General features: G+C 39.2%; 1 protein-coding gene across 1 annotated transcript in view; it reads left to right on the plus strand.

The window, feature by feature from the left end:
• The window catches only part of nnt (nicotinamide nucleotide transhydrogenase), a 61867-nt gene extending 40476 nt beyond the window's left edge, over positions 1-21391 (plus strand). Inside the window, exons 19-22 of the mRNA XM_006627234.3 lie at positions 3603-3684; positions 15992-16110; positions 16442-16557; positions 19378-21391. Coding sequence (XP_006627297.1) covers positions 3603-3684; positions 15992-16110; positions 16442-16557; positions 19378-19524 — 464 coding nt within the window. The 3' untranslated portion in view covers positions 19525-21391. The remainder of the gene's footprint in view (positions 1-3602; positions 3685-15991; positions 16111-16441; positions 16558-19377) is intronic.
• The last annotated feature ends 446 nt before the right edge of the window (positions 21392-21837 follow it).

Genomic DNA, 21837 nt, shown 5'->3' on the forward strand with positions numbered 1-21837 from the left:
CAGTCACAGAATTTGAATCCTTTAAATAGTCTGATGTGGGTTCTTTAGCCCTTAGACGGGATACTACAGGCTGCTGTAACACCCTCTACCATCAATAATTCATTTCCATATCCTTCAGGGCTACTTTGTCTCCTCCAACCCTAAATGATTTATTTGAATCAATAAGTCAAACAGTTAATTGATTGAGAAGGAACAAGTTAAATCCATGCTGAAAAGGAGAAACACAAAGGTTTGGCTGTTTTCTTTCTTCTGGTTAAATTAAATTAATTGATTGTCTCTTTACTATTGATGATTGTGCATTACCCATAGAACCTGCAGGATTACAGCCTTAAAGGAATAAAACTTAATGCTCCTGTCATACATTGATCTGATGTTCCCTACTGGAAAGGAACAGATCGTTGTAATTGTTTTGCTTTCTTCAAAAGAACAGATTTGGATATGGGCACAGATCTGTCAATAAGTCCCGTGTTGTCTGTGTTAACACGCAATTAGCTTAACACATGCCTTTAACAGCGTTAGCGTGGTTACAAATGATAGGATAGTATGTAAATCGTCTAATCCGTTTGGTTGTTAGTAACTTATTAATTTGAGCATCCCGTTCAGATGTTTCTTGAAGTCAGTTTCAACAACGTCTGTGGCTTGTTCCATACTCTCACAACCGTTGCATAAAGTGCCTCCTGTTCTCCATTCTAAATGCACTAAGTTCCATATAGTTTAAACTTATGTCCTCTGGTTTGCGTTTGTTTCTGAAAACGTTACCTGTTGTTTCTGAAGAAATCTGTTGACTTTGAGGGTTTTGAATACTTGGATCAGGTCTCCTTGTAGTTCAACACTTTTAGCCTGTCAGAACGTGCCTTCTAAATTACATTGTCAAAGCAAGTTTGAAAGGGGACACAACCTAGCAATGGAATGGACATCTTTGGCGTGGATGGCATGGTGGTGCAGTGGTATAATTCCTGGATTGCTATATGCATGGGGTTTGTGTGGTCTCCCCATGTTCGCATGAGTTTCCCCCCCACAGTCCAAAAATGTATAGAAGATGTTCAGCAGCACATTTACTGAAAAAAACATACTGGTAGTCTAATTGCCTTGTGGGAAAATAAGCCCTAGGTGTGAGTGTGTGCATGTTTGTGTGTCCCTCCAATGGACTGGTGTCCCATGCAGGGTGTACTCCACCTTGCACCCTTTATTTGCCAGGGTAGGCTCCAGCTCCCCTGCAACCCTGAATTCGATAAAGTGGTTAACAGATAAGAACAGATACGGTGGAATCGGTGAAATGGGTATGCAGGGTTTCATTCCTAGCATGGACTTTTGTTTCTCTCAAAGATCAGAACTTAAGGATGTTGGGTACTACCTCAGTAGGTATGTTTCCACTCATAGTGATTGACACCAGAAGACAGACTTTGTAAGCCTTTCAAATGAGCCCACGGAATTTGTCTGGGCTGTTGTTTTTGTTATGTTAATGAATAATCCTCCAGAAAAAAAACTATTGAAGAACTGTCATAAACGAGAAAAATTCACATAAACTTCTACAGACCGAAGATATTACATGCGATGTTAAAGCAATTATTGAACAGTTGTGGCAGCTCTACCAAAGAACAGACACCGAAATTGATTGTTTGAATTGGCAGTATTTATTTTTAAGTTTCTCTGAGCTTTTTTCCTCCCACAAAAAAATGAATAATGCACAGTAAGCCAGTCAGAAGAAAAATGCAGATGTTTCCCGTGAAGATTTATGTGAAATTATCTCCTTTTTGTTTTTTTCATACACGGCAGATGGGGGAGTGATATAGGACATGTGGAATAATTTAATGGAAATATTTAATGGAAATTGCATAACATTATCTATAAACCATACATGAACTTATTTTTTTCAGTTCTTTACTAACACTTCTGTACTTGTTGCCAGACACAGGCTGTATAGCATGGTCCTGGTGATTTTCATTCTTTGAAGATGAAAGTTATTACTCTGACTTAGTACTTAGTACTGATCAAGAAGAGAGCAGCTCTTCCAGTTCATTTAAATCTTTGTATTTGCTATGCACTGTATGTTTATGTAGAGCTCTCAAAAAATAACTGAAATTAAAGCTGTCAGCTGCAGTCCAATTTAGTTGCAGTGGTCTTGGGCATAGAATATTCTGGCATTTTTCAATAATCTGCATCATGGCTCAGACCTTCAGCAGAAATGAAGATTTAAAGTAACCTTAGTTCTCTGGCATATGTGAATATTGCTTAAATATATATATACTTGCTTCTGCTTCCAGAAGCCAATAAAACACTATTTACTTCAAACAGGTCAAGTTAATCCAAATATTTAATTGAATTAATAGGGTTCAGTTGTGTAACTGAGAGGCTGGCTGTAACAAATTCCAGCACGTGTGTAGGTCTCTAGGACCAGGATTGGAAAACCCTGCTGTAAGGTAAGGGTTTGCCTTGGAGTGTAAAAAATCTAGCACATACTTTTAGGTCACCCTTCAAGATTGTTTTGGGGGAAAAAAAGCATTTTGATCAAGAAAACAAGGGGATACGACTGGTCTACAAGTAGTTGTTCACAAATGAACCACTTACTATGAGCTGTGCCACCTGCTGGATTGCAGCTCCTAAAACCAGGGCTAGCTCCTTCCTCATGTAAAAAAAACCAACGTGGGAAGGTAGGGCCTTCTACTGTCAAGTCAACCTCACATTTTTCTTTTTAACTCCAAACTTTGGGGAGCACAATCATGCATTTCAAGTTGCGGTTTTTTTTAGAATTTGTTTTACAAGAGCCTTTTCTGAGAATGTTTTGAACATTTTTCTGTCTGAAGTGGTTTTTATTGTTGTCAGTCATAGTCAAAGCACAGGCTCTGCAAGAGCCACGCTGCGCCTGGGAGATCTTAGAGACCTGGACTTGGTGCAGGTTTCGGGTTAGAGATCAGCTGTACATAAGTTGTTTTTTTACTCGAGAATACAAAATCACTCTGGGTTGAGCAGCAGTGCATGAAGATTTTGTTAAATGAGCTGTTTAATCGATGACTGTGTTAAAGAGGTAGGTTAACCACATTACATAAAATGTTAGTGTAGCTTTCTGTGTATGAGGTTAGGAAATCCTGGTATTATACAGAGAAATGGCTATCTTTTAAGAACTTACGGAAGAATTAATGTGAACAAGTATGCTTAAAAATGTATAGATAAATTCAAATAGAAGATTAGCAAACATGCTGTTTTTTCTGAGTAAAGACATCTTTCCACTTATTACCAAATGTTATACAGGCATAGAAATTGCCAGTACTAGGTAGGTAATGTGTTAATCCCAAAGATCTGCATATATGATGCATTTGCTGTGGGACCTGCACCTGAACTGCTTTCTCGGGTCTTAAGATCATTAAGATCATGAGCCATAAAGAAGTCGACACACCAATTAACAACAAAATGTGAGCCCCTTTGAAGAGGGTGTTTGTACACTTCTGAGAAAATAATTTGCAGAATGCATATAGCTAAAAGTGTATAACTGTTTAACATCAAAATTAAAGATTATTTTTGCTTTATGAACCTGGATCTTCAAAGTGAATGCTTTGCATTTTTCTTTTCTCTGTGATTCATGTATTTAAACTTCTTTCTTCTAGGTTATGGTCTGTGTGCTGCCAAGGCTCAGTACCCCATTGCCGAGCTGGTTAAGGTGCTCCAGGAACAGGGAAAGAAAGTGAGGTATGTTGGCTTTTAGACCCAGGTTGGCTGCTTCTAGAACCTTTAGTCTTTTAGTTGAGAGACGTGTTCCTAATTCCTAGCCTTGTAGAAACACAAAGTAACCTTTGGTTTTTGTAAATTAAATAGGTAAGGTCAGCTTTTGTCAGATTCCTCTTTTCTGGAATCCGGGGAACAAAGGAATTTCAAGAGAGTTTCCAACTTTCCCTCAACCCATTTCCTTTTCCTGGTCTTCCTGATTAACCCTCTTTCTTGTTCCTTAACGGGGGAAAAAAACCTCTTTTTAAAAACACTTGGAATCAAGCTCATCGACATAGTGCCAAAAATGTTTTGTCATTTTTCCACATGAAGTAGATCCAAAGAGATAAAATCAAAGGAGCCCACTTTAGATCACCACACACAGTGAATGAGAATATAGATGGTTCCTTTCCAATACTGCAGCAACTACAAATTACAGGTATAAAAGCACTTCTGCTTTTGCAGATGCTTCACATGGCAACCATAGAACTGCAAGGTCACAGCAGCAATGGTGGATGTTCAGAAACTTTGATTTCTATAAAACTAAAGGTCTTTGCTTATTTTACTTTTGCGGCATGCATATCTTCTGTTTTAATTTCTGCCCCCAGGCTGTTTTATTTAGCGCAGAGAAGCAGAACTAAACAGATCTCTACAGAGACACTCCAGTCTCCCAGAAGAGAGTGCTTTTTGGGCTTTGCTGTGAGCGCATGTCCTTATAATAAATAACTGCTGCTGGAAAGGAAATAGCAAATGCTTAGAATGATAATTGCCCTGAAAGCCTGTGTTCTGTTCCTTTGAATGGCCATATTATATCAAATTTATCTTGTCACCCTTCTAAGGATTCATCTGGCGTGTGGGAGACATTGGTCGGGAAAACCTTTTTGGGCCTGTCCCATTGTCTGATGTTTGTGAGGATGAATCTCTTAAGCGGTTGGCCGGACGTTTACAAGCCAAATCATTGGCCATGCTTGCCCTTATCAAATCTTTAATGTTGCTTTGTTCTGGCACATGAACTTTCCCCATTTTTAAAACTGAAATATAATTTTTGGTTATTTAGCATTTGATTCTTTAAAGAAATCTGCAGAGGGACATGTTAGAGATTTTCACTGAGCATTGGAAACGTGGTTCCTAGCCACCCTGGACATGTCCGCATGAATGTGCCTGTGTCCATAGCCTGTTCTGGTCATTCTATTGCAGGTTGGAACAATCCTGGTGCTCAGGTGCATAATGTGCAAAACAGAGTAATTGAGCCAAGGATTTCATTTTTTGAAGCCTACTAAGCATTAAAAGAGGATAGTAAATGTGGGAAAATGGATTTGTGTTTTTTATGATTATATGCATGGGTCTGTGTGTATAACATTATAAATACTGTTTATTGATCCATGCTTATGAGCCATCTTCATTGGTTTCTGGCTAGAAAGCAGTTTGTGTTCTGTCCAGTTGCGAGTGAAGTAAAGTACACAGGGAAGAAAGCAAACAATCAGGTGTTCTTGAATTGATTAAAGAGCTGATCCAGGAAATGCTATGTAAGCAAAGTCTCTCGCTGTCTGATGACTCTTATTTTTAGTCAAAAGAAAAACAAGTCCATCACAGAAGCCCAAATTTTCCACTTGAAATAGGTGACCTCACCAGGTTTTTCCACAGCTCCAGTTTCATTCCAGTCTGAGGTGCCGTTTATCATTTTAGGAACTTTTAGGATCAAAAACTTGTGACATTTTCTGCCCTTTTTTTTGCCCCCGACTTCAACTTGTGTGTGGGATACTTCCATTTCAAAGAGTGGCTTAAATAACACCATTCTCCTGCCCCATTGTTTAGTTCTTTTGTTGGCTTTCCAGAGTACATGTAATTCCCTCTGATGTGAGATCTGCTTGTTCTGTGAGCCTTCGATCACTCTAAGAAGGCAGAAGGAGAGAAAGAGGGGAGAGACAGGTGCTCACTACGTAATGCAACATGTAGCGATGAAATAATCTGCTCTCATGTTGCAGTGCACTGAAAGGGTATGAGACTGACCTGAAAGGTAAAAGAGAATTAGAGAATTTTAATTTAAAAAAAAACAAGCAACGTTCCGTTTGAACTTAATTCTGGCAGACTGTATACTAAAACGGGAATTGTATCTTTTTTTTATTTTTCTTGCAGTCACTCATATCATCAAATGCAGTGGCATCAAGAAAATGTTTTATGTTTGTAGAAGGTTTTGGCCCAGGGCACAGAAATACGAGGATCTCATGACAAGCATTTCTCTGTAATGGACACTCAGAAAATCTCCACCAGCAGCCAAACAAAAATCCTATCTAGCCCTGTTCTTTTGCTGGACTGCAGAGTAATTTAAGAAGCAATTATTTTGTCATTGTAATACATTTAATATCTCAGCCAACCACTGAGGTGTTTTGAGGTATTGAGGTATGATGTGAATTTTCTTTCTGAATGCATTCATGTTTTAAGTGACATATAGGGATCTGTAATTCATGTTGTACCAGAAATAACTATAGTGTAGTATTCTTTATACGTGTTAAAAATGCAGGTCAAAATATTTCAAGTATACATTAAAGTAGAAAATTGTTTTGAAAACAAATGCATAACATTAATTGCTTTCTTATAATATGCTACCTTAAGAGAACATCAAAACTGAGCTTTTATATTTTTAACCTCCTTGACAGCTCAGGAGGTTAGAAAACTGGGGACAGTGGTGGCCGTATCATTGTTTGCAGGTCACCCTGTATTTCAGTGTTTTACTTACATAAAGCAAGATCTTGGTCGTTGTCATATTGTGATTCAGTGTTTACAAATCTGCCTCCAGCCATTTGTTCTGCACTTTAAATTTGTATACAGTAAGTGTGTTTTACGCATGTAGATGTTGAGAGCTGGGTCAGAGAGATAGCGGTATCCGTGCTTATGTGTCTGTTTGTGCTTTCTGTAGCTTTAGGAAGCAATGTCAGTGATTTCCGAGAATCCCATTATCGGAGCCGACCCTCATTTTCCAACATTAACTTCATTTCACTCTGGAAAGAAATGGCTTCAACCGCACCAGCTGTGTGGATGAGGTCATGCGTCCAGTCTATCCCTACAAAATTCTGGGAGTGTTTTTGTGTTTTTACAAAAGCTGCATTTAGAAAAAAAATAGCATGCCTTCTTTAGTTTAAGTGATTTGTTTTCTGCTTTATGGTGCCAGTTTTATTTCTCTTACCTTCCGTTACGGGGTGAGGAGATTGTTTCTTTCTGATTGTCTACATAGGCTTTTGGTTTGCTTTTATGTTGAGATAGCAGCTGTCATCTTGAGCTTTAGTCCAAAGCAAGCGACCAAGAACAGTTGTGGGATAGTATGATTAACAGTGCTAAACTGCAGAGGAAGTGACTTAGAGCCAGAGACAATTATTTGAAGCCATTTGGGTTTTTTAACTGAATTCACAGTATGCACGTTCTAAAATAATTAAATATGTGCTTAATTGTTACCAGATCTAGCATATTTGCCGATTGAATGAGCAGAAAATCATACTTTTACTATACTTGTTTTGAACTTGAAAATGATTTGGGTCTTGTACTTACACTTACAGACAGAAGTGTTGTCCTCTGACAGACAAAGAATGGCAGAATTGACACTACTCATATCACATGTCATGTCATATCAGATGTGGAAAAAGAATCACACAAATTAGTAATAAATTACTATTTATAAACTTGTTTACCATGTTTAAAATAAATAATTTTGGAATATTTTTAATACATAATATGTATATCACACAAAAGTAAAGAAAATTATGAAGCCAAAAAACAAATCTGTGGCAGATCAGAAAAAAAGCTCATTTTTAGCCATTTTAAGCTCAACCCTAAAAGCATCCAGTGTGGTTGAGACCCTGAATTCTTTAGAGAGTTCCAGGTGTTGCACAGCAATAAAAAAAGTCACCCCCAGAGTGGAGTATACAAAGGGAACACACAATAAACCAGTATGGGCAGAGAAAATGTCACATTGAGGGGAGAAGGCACATTAAAATATTGGCTAGATACTGGTGAGCTACTGGGAAGGATTTTAGAGCGCTAAACAGAAGTTGAAGGATTTAAAAATCAACTCAAAACCTGACTGGAGTGTAGTGATGTAGTGAGTAGTGTGATCACGTTCATGTGAATGTGCCAAGATTGTAGCTGCCAGATTCTGACCATTTTGTCATTTAAGTGTGGCTTACTACACTTCTGCAAGCAGGGCATTACATCTATACTTGATAACAAATGTGTGAATTGGTTTTAAGCTACAGGTTCAGACAGAATCGCAATGTTTCTTAGTTGGAAAAATATTGGGATACATACAACCCTTTGCAGTTTTTCAGCTTTCTTACCCATGTTTCTTACCTTTCAATATACAGAATTAGAAAGCAAATCATGTTTGTACAGTTTATGCAGTTTGTTATAATTTTCTTCTGAAAAACTGGATTGCTGTCTTCGCACTAAAGCATGAAACCTATACTTTATTTGATACCACATCAATTTTACATGGTTGATGGAATAGAAGGAAAGTGATATACCAATGACAAGTTGATTTTGTGATGTCACACGCTCTGGGCATGCAAAAGGGTGATGATAAAATTGTTGTATCGGGAGATGCAGTGTGAAAGACATTTATTTCCGCAATGTTTCTAGGAATTTTATACTTGCATTTCTGTGTGAACCAGATTTCTGATCAGTCTGCCTTGCTTTGTGATATACAGATTGTTTTTCTTTAATTCAGAAAAAAAATTAAGATGTAGCATCTCATATTATTAAACCATTGGTATTTAAAATGGCAGTGGGTCATAGTGCGTGTTTCATGATCCATTAAACTTCTTAAACAGATTTTAAAATACATAGGGATTTTGAGGCAAGCATAGAGCAGCATCAGGTATCATATAAAATTACTAATCACAGAACTTGGTTGCTAAATCTCTTTGTGAAATTGTAATGTTCTATGATAGGAAAAATAGTCAAATATATCTCCTAGTTTAGAGGTTCCAAACCTGGTCTTGGAGAACCCCTGTATCTGCTGTTTTTTTCTTTTCATCTGAGCTGGTAATCGCTGGTTCAGATTGATGCCTCTAATTGTCTGCATGTGTGTTTACAGTTTTGTGCACTGTTTATGCATTCGTTTAAAAAAATATAGAGCTTGCAACCTGTCGTTCCAAAAACTTCAACTAAACAACTTGTGAACTTGTAAGTTTGCTCCCTTATAGCAGTCTGAACAGCTTTTGACAGGTGATAAACATAGGTGGAGACGCGGTATCAGACATGTCTACAGTAATTTTTTTTTTCTTCTGCTTAATGAGGAGAGTTCTGAAACTTAGAAACTGGTACCGGGTTGATACCAATTCTAAATCCCTTTCAATGTTTAAAGAGCTGAAAGTAAATTTAAAAGTATGCCTTTTCAAATCTAATAGCCTACAATTAGATTACAGTCTCAGCTGGAACAAAAGCCTGAGGACACAGGAGTTAGGAACCAGTGTCCTAGTTCATGCATCACAATCTGTGGATTTTTTTAAAGTTAAAAGATGTTTACAGGCAGGTAGTCTTGTCTAATATGTTAAAATAAGAACGAAGCGCCTTAAGTATAGACTAGTATGGCTGTTTATTTGCTTTTCCTTGCAAGGGTTAGTTCACAGGGGAAATGTGGTCAGAGCAAGAGCTGTATCACCAGACCTGCTGAGAGAGAATTACAACAGGGCTGTGAAGGTAGGAAGTGGAGTACTCTGATCCGTCAGCTCCTGCCATGTTGAGGCTTACCACTGTGGGATGCGATGGCTTGGCTTTCAAAAGACAGCAGCCGACCGCAGAGCTGCTGGGGGAGAAGAATGCCACCCACACACCTCCCTGACAGCAGCACAGATGAGCCGCAGAATTCGGCCACCATGCTTAATGCCTCATGCTGGAGGTTTGTTTGAAGGTGCAGCGAAACGGCAGTGACGGGTTAGCCGCCATGGTGGGGTTTAAAGAAAAGAAGCAAGTAGCACCAAACGAATGAGGTGTGTAACTTCGCTTTGCAGTTTGCCCCCCTTCCTTTTCAAAGTTGTCGAGCATAGAAATCTGTAGAAGCGACACTGCGCAGTCCCACACACCCACCTCCCTCCCTCCAAATGGCGTTCCCAGAGATCTCCTTGTCTGCAGCTGCTGGCCATTCTCACTCCTCTGAACTCGGCAGTCACACAGACCAGATGGAGTAAGCGTTGCACACATCCGCGCTGGGTCGCAGCCAGACTGGATACAAAGCTTCTCTTCAATTTGCTGTAGCTGTCGTCTGCCAAAAAAGATAAGGGCTCTCTCTCTCCAGAACCCCACCCCCACCCCCCCCAGGCCACCATCTTTTTGTTTTTGTTTTGCTTAAATTCTTATACTTCATCCATCCCGTCTGTCATGGGCGATTGTGGCCTGGTGTCCCATCCAGGTGGGAGCAGTCAGTCATGTGCTCCTCAGGCCTGCCTTGCGCTCTGTGCTTCTCGGATGTACTCCAGTTTCTGGGTTGCCCTGACCCTTACTAGAACGATTGGCCTTCTGACAACAGATGGGTGGATTTTTTATCAAATATTAGGATTAAATAACTTCAAGATTAGTATATCTCTGTGCTTTTTCACAATGGCTTCTGGCATGTAAAGTAGATCCTTAAGGGACGCTGAATTGCCTATCTACATTATCAGTTTAAAGCACAAGCTGGAACTGAGCACTAGACTATGAACCTTTAAGCCAAGAAAAAAAAAAAACAAGAAATGTAATGGGAAAAGTAATTGTTCCCATTAAAGAGCAGTTTTGTCCATTTTCTGATTAAGATCTCCAGGCTGCTGTTCATCAGTTGTTGCACGTGACCTTATTTTGGATTGCCAAAATGCTGCAGCTTGTAAAAACCTGAAATGGATCAAATTGCTCTGCAGTTGGAGGCTTAGTCTGGGTTGTTTGCGCTAAAGAATTTAAAAGAAATTCCCACTTTGTAAGGGAATTGTGGCGCAGGCCATCTGCATACAATTATCTGGCTAACTGTGGGGATTTGAACGTGTATAACACTTTCTTCCTGCTGCTTTTGTTATGAATTGCCCGACCTGCAAACACTATAATGAGGCCAGTCCACCCGGCAGATCAAACAACAGGTCCAGACCCCCCCATTAACCCAGCTAACTGTCCCTGCACACTGCCCTGTCATGTGAGTGGGGGCAGCAACCAGGAGCTGTGGTAATTTTCTCCCTCCTTTTGATCCTGTCCTGCAGCTGTCACCGATTATTGCATGTGTAATTGATGGAGGAAGTGGGTGGCCTGGGTGGACACATTCTCTGGCATTCCCCTTCTGATAGTCTCTTGTTACCAGGTGAAAAATGAAATGGGCCATAGGGATTTTTTGAGTGGGTGGGTGGGTTTAGGGAGACATAGTGACATAGTGGTTATCATTGTTGCCTTGTAGGGCTGGGGGTCTGGGACAATTTCAGACCTGGGATGATATCTGTGCGAAGTTTATAAATTCTTCCAGTTTCCTCTGGGTGCTTCAATTTCCTTCCATAGTTCAAAGACATACTGGAAGGTTAATTGGCTTCTGGGAAAAACTGCCCTGGTGTGAAGGTGTGCATATTTGTGTCTGCCCAACCAGCGTGAATCCTGGCTTGAGCCCGCTGCTTTCCTGGTTAAGCCCGGTTCCCGCCATGACCTTGTCCTGGATAAACAGGATAGAAGGTGGATGGATGGATGGATGGATGGATGGATGGATTTAGCTAAAAGCAGCATGGTGCATTGTGTGGTTGCCATTGTAAGTCTCATTTGGAAAGGTTTCTGCAGTTCCACTACTTTCCAGTGACTTTCTTTAGGTTTGTAATCCTGTGTTTGTGGACAGCACAGTGCCGTGGTCTGTGGTGGTGAGCACTACTGCCTCCCCTATCTAGGATCCTGGGTTCCCCCCATGCTCATGTGGGTGTTCACCAGGTGCTCTGATTTCAACAAACACAGGTTAGATTTGATTTGTTAATCTTGTCCCTTGCATAGGGTAGAAATGAGTTTGTTCCTAGTAGTGACTGTGTAGCATGTGGAGGAGATGGATGAGAAGCTGAACGACCTTCTCTCATTTGTGGACTTTATGTAGGATCATTACCACTGCCGTGCACTACTTCTTAATTAATTCACTTTAATACATACAACTGTTTGGTAGTGTCTGTATGTAGTGTCTGTATTTGGTAGTGTCCTAACTCTTGTCCTTAATGCCAAATTCAAAGCTCAGCTAGCAGCACTTCTCTTTGAGCTTCTCTTCTATCTCTTTCAGCTTCTCTTTCATTGTTTAGGGGGTTTTGCCTAAGTCAGTTTTTTCCTGGTTTCACAAATTGGTTACAGCAAGTCTATTGCCAGTAAAATCACAGTAATTGGAGTCTCTATGCTGTTCTGCACAGACAGCATTCAGAAGTTTCAATATGACCTGTCAGTATTTTATACTGTATATATTGCCTTGTCTTTCTTAGGAGAGGTCACTTCCTGCAACTGCCTGTTGCTCTGTTGCATAAATCAAGGTTTGCTTTGGCAAGGCTGTAGTATTAATAGTGCACTGAAATTACTCCAAGCTCCATGAAGTCCCCTTCTTCCTAAGTAAAACATCTTAAAGAGTTTAGCAGTTTTGGAAGGAGAACAGACGAATAGTAGTCTATAGTGTACAGTTTTAGAATCACTACATTTCAGATTTGTATTTGCATGGCATAGATGCCATTTTCAAGAATTGTGGTAGCACTTTTCCATGTAGCATGGTCATTGTTTGGTCCAAATGGGGTGTCTATTGAACACTTAGGGTAATTCAGAGCCACCTGGTGGTGATTTTTTTTTCTATTGCCTATAGATCTGTAGTTTCCCATGATCCTGTATGTATGCCCAGCAGTTTTCAACTAAAATGGGTGCATGGTTATAGGTATATTCTTCTTGGAAGACATTTCAAGACTTTAGAACAACCCTGTATATTGTATATAGTCTGTATATGAGTTTCAGTGTTCATTATTATTTCTGAATTATATTTGGTTTAATAACTTTCTCTCTTAAGTGTTTCTCATGATAGTTTATCTTCAAGTGAGTGTGTGTTGGATGGGGTCTTAAATACCAATCTGGAATGAAAATGCTTTTTTCCAGATACCATTTGATTGAGACTTATTGTGGAGTGAAATACCTCCAATATGTAGATTCATTTGTCCAAACTATTGGCTGGATTTCTCTTTTTTGGTATGTGGTCTCTCTGATGGATCAGTTGCTTCTTCTGACCCGGGAAGAAAGAGGAGACAGGCGAGTCATTGGAATCACAAGTCATGCGTGGCCTGTTAGCATTTGTGCAGTTAGACAGACTTAATACATAAAATATACATTGTGTATTATACATGGAAAATAATAATACATGTAAAGAGCCCATGAAAAGTCAAATGAAAGGACAGGTGAGATGTGCATATATGTGCGTAGAGACTAGACTGAAAACTCCTTCAGTGTGTCTTAGAGCAGCTGTCCTGCAACATTGTCCTCTACCTTGGACTGCTACTTTCCTTAAAACAAAATAAAACAGATTCTGACAATCCTTTTTCTGTGAATGAGTACAAAATAGTGATGGCCACGCAATCTTAAGGTAACAGTAAAACCTGCTTTATCTTATTCCCAGTTTTTCTGTAAATTGAGAATGGAGCCTTTTCTAACCTGATTGCAGGTATCGACATTGAAAAAGAAGTGCATCATGGGATTTTTTGTATTATTTCATTGTTAAAGTTGCTCACTGCTATTTTCAATAACTGTATTGCCTGACCTCCCCGACCACAGAAGCCGTATCAGTCAGTTGATCAGTCAGATGAGCGATCAGGACTGACACATCCTGTTGATTTGGTACACTGCAGGTGGCGCAGTTGATGGCACACAGTGCCAACATCGCACTAAAGGGGTTAAAAATGAAAGCACGGTTCTATGTGCGGATGGTTTCAGTGACAGTCCGTCTTCCCTCGCAGCCAAATTCCAGCTTGCTGCAGTTTAATGCGCAGGAGAAATGGGAAAGGAATGATGGAATACCAGAACCACAAGCAGCTTGTACTTCCACCAAACCAAAAGTATTCACAAGGAGAAGTAAAGAGAGTACACTGGGAAAATAATTCCTTAAAAATGGCCTCAATTTGCCTTGTTGAATTTTTCTCCAGTACTGGAGGTTTGTTGGGTTCATTTCCCTTCCTGCCGCAAACATACCACAGGAGTAGTTTCCCAGTATGGCATGAAGACCCGATATTAATGTGAGAAGATTCAGCTCGGCTGTACATTCAGCTCGCTTGCCATGGCTTGCATCAGGAAATGTTATTGGCATCTTCACTACACAGACATGCTGGGTGTCTGGTGGTGTGTCTGTTCCAGCCATTTCACTGCATCTTTGGATTGAAATTAGGTTCTGTCTTTTCCTTTTCTGTCAGAAGTCAGCTTTTTGAACAGAGGTAGAGCAGCACAGTTCCTAATCATATTAGGATAATAAAGAGAGAGAGAATTAACAAGGCCTAATAGGGAAAGATGGATGCAACTGTGGAAAAATAAAAGAAAAAAGCCTCAGCTATAAACTGAAGTTCCTTGCAGGGGTGAAAGGTGAAATAGATTCAGATCTTCTGTTCTTAGTTGGATTAAGCAGGGCTTGAATCAGGCTTTAAAAACACCATTCTGTGCCTACACATTGAAAGCTTTATTTTTCACAGTTTTAAGATAAGGTAATATCCATCATAAAAAATCCATGGACCCATATTCACTGTATCGTAAGATAAAACTAATGTTTTAGCTCAGATGAAGAATCTAAATACGGTTGCAGTTATAAAATAGATCAAAGGAATGACATGCACACAGAAAAATAGTTGCTTTGGTTCTCATTAAATTAGATAAATACCAGTCTCACAACCTCATATTGACGTATAAGTGGATCAGCATAAGAGTATTGGGATCATGGACCTTCTTTCATTGAGGTCCTGACCTAATCTTAAAGGAAGCCTGTCAGAGTTCAGTTTGCATTTTCTTAGGGTTAACAAAGCAGAACCAGCTGGATGGAATTTAACATCATATAGTGCAACATGAACAGATAAAAACAGAAGACCTGGGTGTTTTGACTTTCATTGTTGGGGTTGTTTATTGAGGTGTGTTAGTTGAAATCTTAACTATTTGGACTTAGAGGAAACTGACATACTGTTGGAGTTGTCTGATAGATTACGTGTTAAAGATCTGTTTTAGTCTAAACTGTGGAGGTGAATTAATTAGTAAGTTGAGTAGAGAATAAATAACATTCTGTGTGCTGATATTACTGGAAGTAAGGACTGAGTGCAGAAAACAATAAGCAAGCTGATCGATTTAATCAGTTAGCACCAGTGAATCAGTGTCCAGTTGTAATGAAAACCAGCAGACACAGTGTTATCTCAGGACTGGAGCTGAGAACCACTAGCTTCACCCTACCAGTGTGAAGGAATTTTAATTCTCACAAAATTTCTAATTAGTTACTAATTTATGTTTCAGACTGCTCCAGATCAGCATATTTTTCAGTGCCTATATCTAGCTAGATCATCTGCCTGCAAAATGTCTAATAATTGGAAAATAGTTCGTATTTACATGATGGCAGCATTATACATTGTGATGTCATCAACAGTAGGTAGATGGATTACATTTACAGCTAATTGTACACATAAAATTTAAGGTTGGAACAGAACATTGTTACAAGTCAAGTAGTGCTTTTACCGCATCTTTTGATGTGTCAAATGCTTAGTTTAGAACTGCGTGTCTTGGCATAAAGACATACTGTATCTGCACAGAACACCACTACGTATTAGTCCATATGTTGTACGTGGTGAACAGGGATCTTCTTGTCATTTGATACAAAGAAAAGTATTTATGCATAGCCACATGTGCCACAGTAATTCTCCTCAGGAATTATTCTGCTTATTATGTGGGATATGAGACCGATGGATAATATTTGACTTCCAGCTCAAAGCTAAGGGGATGCAGTTGCTCAGACTGTTTTGGTGGAATCCTGCATGGGCTTGTTACCGACAACAAGGAGTATATTTTAGGATGGCATTAAATCATTCTTGGTTCCATAATAGCAGAGGATTATCAACTTATGAATCAGGTTTTTCTGCATTGCTTACTATGACTTACCAGAGCTTAGTTATGAAATCTGTAACACTCCACCCATAATCAACCCAAAAATGATATTTATTTGGTTGTATTTTATGCAATGTTGAATTGGTCGGCCATTGCCACAGAAGCTTGTTTGAATTTATCCTGTCTCATGGATAATGCAATTAATTTACTCTGTGTCTTTGTCCTTTTCTCTTGCTAGGTTTGGTATCCACCCAGTGGCTGGCCGCATGCCAGGCCAGCTGAATGTGCTGCTGGCAGAGGCTGGAGTGCCCTATGACATGGTCCTGGAGATGGATGAAATCAATGAGGACTTCCCAGGTAGGAGTGCTAACTTGGTCACACCTCTCCAAATCTTGCTTAAAAACTCTAGTTGACATACATGTGATGAATTGCTTAATAAATACTTACTTTTTACTGCTGATTAAACTACCCCCCCCCCAAACACGCATTCGCACTGGGAAGAATGCATAGATATTGTAATATAGTCATGGCCCACTGTTTCTATAGTGTTCATTTTCAGTCTTATTGAAACTTTAATGTATGACAAATCTGTATTCCTGCCATCTGGGTTGTTTGGCAGCAGAGGTTGTAATTGAAGTATTGTTATTGAGGATGGCAGAATTATTTTTCTGTTTCTTTGGTTTCTTAGAAACGGACCTGGTCCTCGTCATCGGTGCGAACGATACTGTGAACTCGGCAGCTCAGGAAGACCCCAACTCCATCATCGCAGGCATGCCCGTCCTGGAGGTGTGGAAGTCGAAGCAGGTGAGGGTCACCGGAAAAGCAGCCAGAGAGGTTTTCAGTGGAAACTCACTCTTTAAACTGCTGGTGTCTGATGATTCGTTCAAACCATTATAAAAAAAAAAAATTCTTTTTTTTTTTTGGGTGGTCCTGCACTTAGTCATATAACATCTATATAAAACATTTTGCTGTAGTTCAAAAATTGGTTTGGCTGTATCTTGAATTTGAAATGCAATTAATGTACTCTGGTGAATACCTTTTCTTCTTTCCATAGCTCCTTTGGCTATGGACTGCCCTTTCCTGGATTTTAATGTTTCCAAATTCTACTATGGAGCAGATAGCTGTGAAAATTCTGGCATATATGTGAACAATTAAAGCAGTAATTACCTTTCTTAGTGCGGAGTGCAAACCTTTTCACACACACAAATAAAACCATGAGTAGTGTTGCACTCTGTGTTTTGCAATCACTTGTCACCAGGTGCGTGATACACACAAAGAATTCACACCGTTCCAATTAATAATGACGAATCTCTTTCAGTGGGGGTCTATTTGGGACGAGCAAGTGCAAATTAACAGAAACAGAACTCATCTGTTTTAACCACTCTTCGTCTTGCTTGATACCCATATGCTTGTTTCATACACATAGGGACAATTTTAAAAAATTGCTTCAGCTGATTAATCACAGCTATCCTTAAACCACCCCCCACACACAGTTTTACCATTTCTTCTTAATCAAAATTGATAGTGTATAGCACAATACCTGTGTGCTTGTCTATTTCTTTGGATCATAGATAATATTCAAGTAAGGTTGTCTTAAAAAACCAGGGAACACACATTTGTTTTGTACAGCAGCCTTGTACTCTGAAACTCTGAGAAATGGATTCCCTCTGCTTGGTCTGTTCCTCTGAAGTCAAGGAAAACATACACTCAAGTGCTGACAGTATGTGGGGAGGATTTGTAAGAGAGTTTAAAATCTGTGTTGATTGGAGTTTAATTTTTCAACATATCAGCAACTGCTGAGAAAAACTCAGTTTTATCTGTTTTTGCTTAGGCAGTCATTAGTCATTAGCCGTTGGTCGATAGCCTGGCCAGATCCACACTGAAGCCCAGTCTTGGAACCAGTTTCTATCGAAGAGTTTAAACTTAGATTCACTGATTATGCAAAATAATGTTATATGTGCCAGGATAACCATGACCCACCAACCATGAAGTAGGAAACCTGCCTAAACAAAACAAAAAGTCTGTTTTGATTGCCTCTGTTCAAAGTAATGTCCTGGGTTTCCATTACCTTTTTTCCCAGGTAATGACTGAAGCACAGTCAGCACATGACTAAATGCATGTGTTGTTGACAAAGGCAAAGCATGCACATGTTGGCCATTATACTAGCCAACAGCTTAATGTGAGTTTACAACCTGTGCAGTAGTCTATATTGCCCAGTGACAACTGTTCAAAAACAGCAACTCATTTAGCATCCAGTATATTAGAATTGCTCAACACTGTGACTCTGCTTGGTCTATATGAGCCCTTGAATTGGTTGTGAAATTGTGGTTGAACATTGACTTGAGCTTCTTGCTCCAAATATTGTACCACGACAATCTTTATTTTCAAGACTACAGTTTACAACATAGCTTACCAAGTATAGGGAAAGTATTTTCTCTTTAATTATAAACAAGTAATCAAAATACTTAGCAGATACAAATAATTAGCCAATTAAAGAATTAAGAAGTGGTGTAAATTGACTAAAACACCTTTTACAAAGTAAGTGAAAGCCTTCTGAATTACTGAAAGAGAGTTAAAAATGCTGAGCACTATACTGCAGGCAGACCACTGTGTCCTTGCAATGAAGGAGAGGTCATTTGAAAGCAGAAAGCTGGTTTCTAGAATAATTTTTTGTATGGTCACATCTGTGATCCCTTTAAAATGATTTTGTTCATGTTATTTTGTAAAGAAAACAATGACATTTTCAAAAAGAAATGCACAGAGCCCTGTCTGACACTGGAGTACTCTTTCAGGCTATGTGTGTGTTGGGGGGCAAACTGCCGCAGAGGGACTATTTATTGAGATATAAGGCATGTCAGGAGCTTGGCTCACTTTCTCAATAAAAGCAAAGTGATTTTTCTCTCACATTCCCTTGACTTGCCAGCAGGCCCCATGAGGTCAGATTGAAACAAGAGACAATAAGCCGCTGAAGAAGACAATTGGAATCTTTTCAGTATTAATCGAGGTGTCTGCAGTCCTGCTTTGTGCGCATTTACACTTGTGATTGAGCTCTTCAGGGTGCTGAATTAACAACTTCTCCAATCACAATAATCTTTGAGCGCTTTTAAAACAAGTCTGTTGTTTTCAGCGTTATGGTATTCCATTTTTTGCAAACTTTGCCTAAAGCTTATATTTTAAGAATTCTTCTGTTTGGCTGTTTTATGCAAGCACAGTAATTGCTGTCTAATTTTGCATAAACAAAGGATGTCCATCATCAACTGTCAAGACACACCACTGCTTTGGGCTAAACAAAGCACTTATTCTAACAATTCTGATGCTCTTAATTTAAAAGTCTTATCATACAAGTTTACAGTAGCAGTGGTGTGGTGGAATGCTTGACACCGTTTGGGAGATCTGAAACACTGGATGAGTTTAGATAGAAACGAATGCACTTCTATTATGCCCAGCTTTCAGCTAAGGCAGTTGTACATTAACTTTGGGAACGCTCAAAGGGTCAGTAGCAGAAAAGTACAGACAAACGGTAATCATACAGCACAGCAGTTAGTCAGAAGATGCATGAGTCAGGAATATGTGGATTTAGCCTTGCAGCTGAAGCAAGTTTTTTAATTGCTCTGACCTTTCCAGATCATTGTGATGAAGAGGTCCCTGGGTGTGGGCTACGCTGCTGTGGACAACCCAATCTTCTACAAGCCCAACACAGGCATGCTGCTGGGAGACGCCAAGAAAACATGTGACGCCCTGCAATCCAAGGTCCGAGAGGCCTTCCAGTAATCAGTCCAGGCTTGGAAAAGGGATGCAGTGTGCACAGATCCCACATATAATAACCCAGAAAGGGCATACAGTAGACACAAGCAGAAACAAATACATGGTTATACTCTCTTCCCTATTAGTTTAGGAGACCATGTGAATTAGAGGTTAGCCCAATGTTTTTTTAAAAGCATTACATTTGTTAAAATTCTTCAATTGATATTTTTAACAGCAAGCGAAATCTTCAAAAGGTAGTGCCACATTTAATTGAATCCAGTGTTAACTCAACCTTCCTCGCCTTTTCTCCCTGTCGAATCGCTGTACTGGAGAAATCTTACTGTAGCATAAGGTTTTTCGAGGAAGGATCAAACAGAAGTTGTAAGTCGTCCAGTTTGAACATTTTATTACTAATACCCGGATGGGTAGCTAATTATTTAAGTTCACCTTGAAGTTGAAGACTGAACTAAAAATTTATGAATCAAAATTCATGGAACTATTTTTTCGTCAGTTTAGAATGTGTTGTGAGTTAGAATTGTGTTCTTGTTGTGAGTTCTACATGCCGTTTGGGACTTCATGTAGTCAACGCAGTGAAGGAAGTGGTCTGTAGCTGTCAAGGAGTGATATTCAGCGTCATCTGAAAGAGTCAAGAGAAATGCTTTCAGTATTAAACAAATTCAAAGGTAAAGCTCGAGAGTTGACAAAAACCTTCATTGATGCCACACGAAGAGTAATATTTTCTCAAAACGACATCACGTACACCTGAAGAAGACAGCAATACTTCATTTCGCATTAAAGCTTAGACAACTCAAGGGCTAATATTCATATAATGAGGGAATATTTGCAAATTGCAGCTCTTTATAATGTATGCTTGTGTAGAGACAAGTACACAGAAGCAAAACTACCAATAGACTGGTGGTTGTGACTTTTCTTGTTAATGTTAAATTCTAAAAATGTTAAATGATGAACAGCCCATACTCCACTAATGGGTTTCCCAATCGGGCATTAAAAATCAGTTATTACCATCTGTAGAACTACCAATTTCAAAGCATTAGATATAATGTTCAGGCAGTAAACATTGTGTTTGGTGGGGGAGAGGCAGCATTAATTTTTTGTATGTACGCCAACATGATTTTTATTATTTAAAATTGGCTGCACAGAACTCTTCGAGGTATTGCCAAAGTAATGAAATGCTGACAGTCTCTAAAAGTCTTGCGATCCATTCCATTTGCTCCTCAGTGGAAGGCGTTAAACTTAAGGTGGGTTTAAAAGCAAATCATCTTTATTGTTTTTAAACAAACCTTATCTGAATATGTATACTAGGAACTTACATGTTGCATAAAAATAGATAGATAAGTTAACATGCATGACCATCACAACATCCCTACCTCTGTAAGCTTGATAACCTGACCAGTTCTTGCAGTTTCTTTAGAAGAGACTTGTTTCACCCGCAATACTTTTTTGATAGCTGCATCAAACATAGGCATGGTTTCTCAGCATCCCCTGTATTTGGTAGACTTGAGTTTTTGCTTGCTGAAGCAGCCCAGCTGTATGTTTTTACACCTAGATATTGTTCAGTGCACTCTTGTTAAATCAAAAAGACTGGGAACATTTTACTTCAAGGCTTAAGTTGCAAATCCTGTGTCTATGAAAATAGAAGGGTCCAGTAAGCTAAGGGAGGTTTTACTTTCTTGGTCCAGTAGGCTTAACTGCAAACTGTTTTCTAGTACTTTTTATACACATCTTGTTCCTGTTCATTAAGACTGTTATGGTTAATACCAGGTTCGTGATGACAATTCAGAGTTGAATTCAGCCAAGGAATGCAATTAAATGGTTTTTATCTTCAGACAGTTTATCATGGAACCTCAAAGACAATAAAGTGACCTGACAACAACTTTGACCTTCCTGTTTTCTTTACTTATTTTTCTTTGTAGCAAAATTTAGTTTTTGCTGTATTGAAAGCACTCTGCCACATTCAAGTCTTCAGGAATTGCTTTGATGTTTCTTTGTACATCCACACTCAGGACAAAAGTTGCAATTTGAAAACTAGTGGATGGACTCCTCCTGCTTGCCCAGGATCCTGTGAACACAGTGTGCAATCAGATAAAAGCTAAGATTCAGACCTTAGCATCTGTCAGATGCACATTACACTGCAGCCAAAAAATCAGAAATGAGTTTTTAAACAGTGCTGGATTCTAAATGTAAAGTATGACAGATTGTGAAAACCCACAAACGGAAGAAAACTGAAAAACATTTGAATGAGACAGTGAGACCGTCTAGTCCCAGTTTCCAATTAAAGTATAAGATTATAAGAGAAAAATGCAGTTAATCGGGACAAAC

Source organism: Lepisosteus oculatus, chromosome 3 (assembly GCF_040954835.1).
Source record: "Lepisosteus oculatus isolate fLepOcu1 chromosome 3, fLepOcu1.hap2, whole genome shotgun sequence".
In the NCBI taxonomy this organism is placed as follows: Eukaryota; Metazoa; Chordata; class Actinopteri; order Semionotiformes; family Lepisosteidae; genus Lepisosteus; species Lepisosteus oculatus.